This window comes from Nicotiana sylvestris, chromosome 11 (genome assembly GCF_000393655.2).
Source record: "Nicotiana sylvestris chromosome 11, ASM39365v2, whole genome shotgun sequence".
NCBI lineage: Eukaryota > Viridiplantae > Streptophyta > Magnoliopsida > Solanales > Solanaceae > Nicotiana > Nicotiana sylvestris.
Genome location: NC_091067.1, coordinates 118,991,797 through 118,999,442, shown reverse-complemented (window position 1 = coordinate 118,999,442; position 7,646 = coordinate 118,991,797). Strand labels below are relative to the sequence as shown.

The 7,646-nt window shown below is 40.5% G+C and overlaps 1 protein-coding gene across 1 annotated transcript; it reads left to right on the top strand.

Annotated features, from left to right (window-relative positions):
• The first annotated feature begins 2,144 nt into the window (after window positions 1-2,144).
• On the top strand, window positions 2,145-3,059 carry LOC138881563 (uncharacterized). The gene has a single exon (XM_070161797.1). The coding sequence runs from the start codon at window positions 2,145-2,147 to the stop codon at window positions 3,057-3,059; it is 915 nt and encodes a 304-aa protein (XP_070017898.1).
• The last annotated feature ends 4,587 nt before the right edge of the window (window positions 3,060-7,646 follow it).

Below are 7,646 nucleotides of genomic sequence, written 5' to 3'. Positions count from 1 at the left end.
AACCTCTCACTTTAGCTGCCAGTGAGAAATTCTTTGGTGTGGGTTTCCAAGCCATAGAATCTTATGTGACATGGGCAAATGAACGAAAGAGCAATGGTTGGGTGTTGCCTCAGCCGGTCCCACATCTGTCCAAAACATTCATCAAGCCAAGATACATAGAAGAAGAAGATAAGGCCTTCACGGCTGAGAAAATTGAAGACATATGTGGAGCCATGAGGCAAATGTTGTATGAGACTCACATGGTCCAGCCGGGAGAAGGCTCGAGCACTACTGAGGTGCAATATATGGGGCCCGACGCCAAGCTGCAAAAATAGAAGGCTACTCCATTCTCAGTCAGGAGGGAATCTCGGTAGTTCAGTCTTGCCATCCTTTCTGCATTCCGAGTTATTCCAGGGTGTAACTCGAATGTTTTGTTTTAGTTTATTGTCTTTTAAATTCCAATATAAACCCTTCTATCTTCAAATTCAATGAAATGAAATCAATATTTCATTGTCTATGAATCTCTTTCTTTATTCTTTCTGATTTTTTGTAACTTTTCTTATTTCTTCTTTTAGTTCTAATAATGCGGACTTAAATAACATGACATGCTTGAAGACTTCATGCCTAGATCCTAACACGCTGTCTAATTGTGAAATAATGAATCAAGAACCAGAATACGATGAAGATGAGGCTTTTAGGGAAATAAACCAAGAATAGGAACAATTTGAGAATAAGCCTAAGACAAACTTAAATGAAACTGAGCTAGTTAATTTGGGTAGTTCAGAAGAGGTCCAAGAAACCATGATAAGCATTCACACCGATGAAAGAACAAGGGATGCATTGATCCAACTTTTGTTCAAATTCAAAGATGTGTTTGCTTGGTTCTATGATGATATGCCAGGACTGAGTGTTGATTTAGTGGTGCACAAATTGCCAACTTACCCCGATCATCCCCCTATCCAGCAAAAACAGAGAAAGTTCAAAACTAACATCAGTGACAAGATCAAAGAAGAGGTCACCAAACAGTTAAAAGCGGGTGTGATCCGATACACCACATGGTTGGATAATGTGGTTTCAGTGCCAAAGAAATATGGGAAAACCCGAGTGTATGTTGACTATCAGGATCTGAACAAAGCAAGTCCCAAGGACAACTTCCCTTTGCCAAACATCTACATCATCGTTGACAACTGTGCCAAACATGAGATACAGACTTTCGTGGATTGTTATGTCGGGTATCATCAGGTCTTGATGGATGAAAATGATGCAGAAAAGATGGCTTCACCACCTCTTGGGGTACTTACTATTACAGGGTCATGCCTTTTGGCTTGAAAAACGCCGGGGCAACTTACATGAGAGCTATGACTGCCATATTTCATGAAATGATGCACCAAGAAATCGAGGTGTATGTGGATGATATGATCATTAAATCAAGAACGCAGGGCAACCATGTTCGGAATCTGAGAAAGTTCTTTGAGCGTCTGTGTAAGTATGACTTGAAGTTAAATCCAGCTAAATGTGTATTTGGAGTTTTGTTTGGGAAACTTTTGGAATTTATAGTCAGCCAGAGGGGCATCGAGCTGGATCCAACATAAATAAAGTCTATTCGGGATTTGCCTCCTCCGAGAACCTAGAAAGAGGTTATGAGTTTATTGGGAAGGTTGAATTACATCAGCAGGTTCATTGCTCAGTTGACTTCCACATGCAAACCCATATTTAAGCTGTTGAAGAAAGATGCGACTATTAGATGGATAGATGAGTGTCAGGAAGCTTTTGACAAAATCAAAGAATATTTGTCGAATCCAACAGTCTTGGTCCCGCTCGAACCTGGAAGGCCTTTGTTTTTGTATTTGATAGTGTTGGAGAATTCCTTTGGATGCGTTCTCGAGCAACATGATGTGACCGGGAAGAAAGATGAAGCAATATACTATTTGAGCAAGAAGTTCACTAGTTATGAAGCCAAATACACTTTGTTGGAAAGGACTTGTTGTGCCCTAACTTGGGTCGCTCAGAAGCTTAGGCATTACTTGTTGGCCTACACCACTTACCTCATAACCAGATTGGATCCTTTGAAGTACATATTCCAAAAGCCGATGCCCACAGGAAGGTTAGCAAAATGGCAAATCCTGCTCACCGAGTTCGACATAGTCTATGTCACCCGCACGTCAATGAAAGCTCAAGCTTTAGTGGATCACCTAGCTGAAAATCCTGTTGATGATAAATATCATCCTTTAAGTACTTACTTTCCGGACGAGGAAGTAAATTCAGTTGAGGCAATCTCAGAAGACACCAACGCTTGGAAAATGTTCTTCGATGGAGATGTGAATGCAAAAGGTATCGGGATTGGGGTAGTTTTGATCTCACCCACCGATCAGCACTATCCGGCCATAGCCCGACTTCAGTTTTTTTGCACGAACAACACTGCCAAGTATGAAGCCTGCATTATGGGCATGAACATGGCAATCGACCAAGATGCGAAAGAATTGTTAATCATGGTAGATTCAGACTTGATTATTCGACAAGCTCAGGGAGAATGGGAAACTCAGGATGTCAAGCTTATTCCATACAGGCAACATGTGGAAGATCTTAGCAAGCAGTTCAAATCCGTCGAGTTCAGGTACATCCCTCGGTTTCACAATGAGTTGGCTGATGCACTAGCCACTTTGGCCTCGATGCTACCATATCCAGGCAATGTCCACATTGACCCATTGGAAATCCAAATTCGAGAAAGACATGGTTATTGCAGCGCAGTTGAAATAGAGCCTGATGTTCAGCCATGGTATCATGATATCAAAAGATTCTTGAAAATAAAAGAATATCCCGAGCAAGCTAGTGGAGACCAAAAAGGAACTATTAGAAGGCTTGTCAGTGGCTTCTTCTTGAGCGGAGAGGTCTTGTACAAAAGGACTCCACATCTGAACCTTTTAAAATGCGTGGATGCCCAAGAGGCCGAAAGAATCATGAATGAAGTGCACGTAGGAGTGTGTGGTCCCCGCATGAATGGGTACGTCCTTGCAAATAAAACCCTTCGAGCAGGCTATTACTGGATGACTATGGAAAAGGATTGCTTTAGTTTTGTCTGAAAGTGTCATCAGTGTCAGGTGCACGGTGATCTGATTCATGCACCACCTTCAAAACTGCATCCTATGTCAGCACCATGGTCGTTCATTGCTTGGGGTATGGATGTCATTGGGCCAATCGAGCCAAAAGCTTCAAATGAGCACAGATTCATATTGGTTGCCATTGATAACTTCACAAAATGGGTTGAAGTAGTTACTCTCAAAGCCGTCACTAAGAAAGCAGTGGTAGACTTCGTGCACTCTAACATCATCTGTCGTTTTGGTATTCCTAAAACTATCATTACAGATAATGCTGCAAATTTTGAATAGTCATTTGATGAGGGAGGTATGTGAAAAATTTAAGATCACGCATCGGAATTCTACCCCTTATCGGCCTAAAGCTAATGGCGTTGTTGAAGCAGCAAACAAGAACATCAAGAAGATTCTTAGAAAAATAATTCAAAGTTCTAGACAATGGCATGAAAAGCTGCCATTTGCATTGTTGGGATATTGCACAACTGTGCACACATCAGTTGGGGCACCACCCTATCTATTGGTTTATGGCACTAAAGCCGTGATACCCGCAGAAGTTGAAATTCCATCTCTCTGAATCATTGTTGAAGCTGAGATTGAGGATAATGAGTGGGTCAAGACTCGTCTAGAACAGCTAACCCTGATTGATGAAAATCGGATGGCCGTAGTTTGCCACGGGCAGTTGTATCAACAAAGAATGGCCCGTGCCTACAACAAAAAAGTGTGGCCTAGGAATTTTGAGGTGGGGCAACTCATTTTGAGACGTATTCTCCCACATCACAAGGAAGCAAAAGGAAAGTTCTCTCCAAACTGGAAAGGTCCATACATTATAAGAAAATTGTTGTCGCGGCATTGTACTTGGGAGACACTGAAGGAAATGACCCTGAAACAACTGTCAATGCAGACGCAGTCAAAAGGTATTATGTTTAACCCTTCTGCGGTACCGATATTATCCGATTAGGATGATGAAGGATTTCATTCTCACTACCCCAAACACTTCAGCCCTTTGCTAGCCCTTTGAGCCGGTTACCTTTCTTTGATTACCCTCTTTGGAACCAGAAAACATTTGTAAAAAAAAGAAAATCAAAAACAAAGTTTCCCTGAACTACGCTCGACTTGATTCCGAAAGGATATGTAGGCATCCTCTCTTTGGGGTTTAGTCACACCAAAACAAAAATCCATATTTCCCCAAAGTTGAAACTGGGGTAGATTTTATAATGGTTTGGCAACGGTTCACCTGAAAGGTTCCAAAGTTGTAATTCAATCCAAACTCTTTTACCCTAAATCCTGTTCAAAGTCCTTCTAATCAATCATTGAAGATATTCGAAATGGAAGGATGCCGGTTATTTGAATCTGATACAATCAAATGAGAGAAATAAAATGAGAGATTCTTATTGGTGAAAACCCACACGGGCACTATAAGGCAATGAGGAGCAGAGAATTTTAAAATGAGAGAGTCTTGTTAGTGAAAACTCACAAAGAGCACTATAAGGCGATGGTGAGAAGAGAAATGGGAGAGGTTAGTTGGTGAAAACCCGCAAAGGGTGCCACTGATCGAAAAGGGAATCACTTATAACCATCGGCACTGATAGAGTCCTGACAAGGTTTCTCGTTTTGAGGTATGAGTTATGATGGGTTTATTAGAGATTAGATGGTTGCGCGGATCGGGTATCCAGTCCAATAAGCATGTCATGTCTATTGAAGTTTGCATGCACTCCAAATAAGTCCTTCTTTCCTTTCCCGAAATGGACACTTCTCGTTAAATTCATTATCATGTCCTTTGTTTACTTTTCTTTGAGTCCCTTTCGGTTTAACCCTCCTCCAAAACTAATACAAAGAAAAGATGGCAAGATTGATTTTATAGGGTTCTGCTTGACAAAAGCCAAAATTCAATAAAAAGCATCCAGCCTCAGCAGGTGCATCTAGTCGATCTCGGCTAGCCATGATAACCGTTGCTCCAGAGTCAACATTATCGAAAAGGAAAGAAATCCAAAGTCAAGTTCCCATAAAGGCAAAAGTAAGATGAAGAGGCCAAGCCCCACACGGGTTAACCATAATGGGAAATTTTGGAAAGTCAAGATCCCTGGGTTTGGAAAAGAGACCAATTTCTAGAAAGCCAACAATGCAATGGAGATTTTCATCGAAAGAGTTGGGTCGAGATCAAGTGATCAAAACAAACAAGGCCACAAAACCAACCATCATTTCAAACTGACAAATTGTTCTTTGATTTGAAAACAGGTGCAGTCTAAAACAACTCTCCAACAAGCAGATGCAATAAAAGCAAGGCACGCAGAAACCAAAACGGTTCTGCAACAAAAGTTGACCCGAAAAGGGAAGTCCTTTTAAACTCTCCATTCATTCTCCTAAATAAAATGAAGAGTTGAAGTAAAAGAGAGGAAGAAGAAAAAGAAAGAAGGAAGAAAGGAAGAAGAAAAAATTCCAAATCATGGTAGCATAAGGTTTCCAGTCTCTAGCTACGTCTTTTCCAACATAGGGTCCCATTCCCTAATCACTGCCAGCATAACCTGGTAGTCTTTTCCAGTATAGGGTTCCACTCCCTAGTTGATCCCCGACATAACCCAAGGATCTTTTCTGGCATAACTCGATGACCTTTCCCGGCATAACCCGTGGACCTCTCCGGCATAACTCGAATACCTTTTCTGGCATAACCCCATGACCTTTTCCGGCATAACCCGTGGACCTCCCCGACATAACTCGAGGACTCTTTTTTTGGCATAACCCGAGGACCTTTTTCCGGAATAACCCAATGACTTCCCCGGCATAACCCGTGGACCTCCTCGGCATAACCGATGACCCTTTTTCCGGCATAGCCCGATGACTTTCCTGGCATAACCCATGGACCTCACCGGCATAACCCGATGACCATCCCCGGTATAACCCGAGGACCTTTCCGGCATAAGCCGGTCATTTTTCTAGCATAACCTAGTAATCTTCCCAACTTGGGGCCTCCGATCCCTGTTTGATTTCATTTTAGATATATGGTATCCACTCCCTAATCTCTTTTCTCAGGGATACACTATCCCGATTTTAATTGCTTTCAATAAAGAAATAGTTTAGATTTTGTTACAACAATTCACAAAACTTTCCTAGTGAAAACTGGGGGCGAAAAATTTCGTTCGTTTGCTTTGGTACCTGAATAGGTTTTTACTGTGAGGCACAAGGTTTGAGATGACCAAAAGAAGAAGTTTCAACCCAAATAAAAGAAAAAAAATAACAAGAAAAGAAGTTGAACTCTAAGTGTAGAAGTGGAGAAAAGATGCGGACTGCTCAAGATATGATTGTAGTCACAAGCTTTGCATGTCCCGCCTTAATCCAAAAAGCTGAAGAAGAATGAACCAGCGGTTGCAGCTAAAGAGCATCAAGATTCAGATCAGAGTTTGCAGGAAGAACCATCCAAGACTCAAGATCAAGCTTTAGAAGGTTTATAGATAGGAATCTTGTAACTCGTAGTTGATAGGCTTAGCTAGTTTAGCTTTTTATTTTTTTATTTTTGGTGTAATAAGGAGTTCAGCAAGCAGAAACAACAGCAACAACAGTGAAATCACAGTTTCTCGGTAGTCTCAGCTACCAAAACTTCCAAAACTACACTGACTTGATTCCTTTATAGCCAAGGATATGTAGGCAACTTCCGAAGCAAGGTTCAGTCAGACTTTCTCAAAAGATGTTTCTCATGGAGTTTCAAACGGGAAAAAATCGCTCGTAATTGCTCATTTTATCTTTGCCCGAAAACCCTTCGTGTCTCCGAGCAAAGATGGGCAGCTGTGAACATGTGATTTTTGCCCTATATGAATTACTTCTATAAAATCAAAGAAAATAGATTTTTTCCAATTATTTGCCATTTTATAGAATTTTATTAATTGTTTGCATTTTGTGCACGTTTAATTTTGTTTAAAAAATCACAAAAAAGTCAAAAATACCATGCATTGCATTTAGATTTTTGTTTTTATAGTTTTAGGATCAATTAGTTAATTAATTGTTTTATTAAAAGTGAAAATCACAAAAATGGCTCTTTTTACATTTTTTTACCTTTTAATTTTTAGATTAGTGATTTTTCTCTTTTATTTAAGGATCAAGTAATTGTTATAATTATGATAATTAGATAATTAGTTTAATTTTATACTTTAGGATCTAATTTAGGATTTTTAATTAAAGAAAAAGAAAAAAGAAAAAGAAAAGAAAAAGGAAATAAAAGGGGGAATTGAAGAAGGGGGTTTTAAATATGATTTTGGGTTAATTTTTACACAAAACCGGCCCAATTTCCCCCCCAAATTACCCAGGTTCAAGCCCAAATCACCAGCTTACCCGGTCCACCCCTATTAAAATTGAAACGACGTCATTTAGTAGTTTTTAATCCCAGCCGTTGATCTCCCATGATCTAACAGCTGGGAACTGGCCTTTCAATTCATTTATAAGTGTCCGAATTCCAGACCCCCCATTGAACTCCCCTCATTTCACCTTTGTCCCCATTTTTTTTTTTTGAAACCCTAGCCGCCCCCACGTTACCTCAACAGCTCTGCCGTGATCCGCCGCCGGAAATCTCTCCACGGTGGCGGCAAC

Bases quoted from the DNA above. Each gene is read 5' to 3' on its own strand.
- LOC138881563 (XM_070161797.1), top strand. From the start codon at position 2,145: ATGAAAGCTCAAGCTTTAGTGGATCACCTAGCTGAAAATCCTGTTGAT.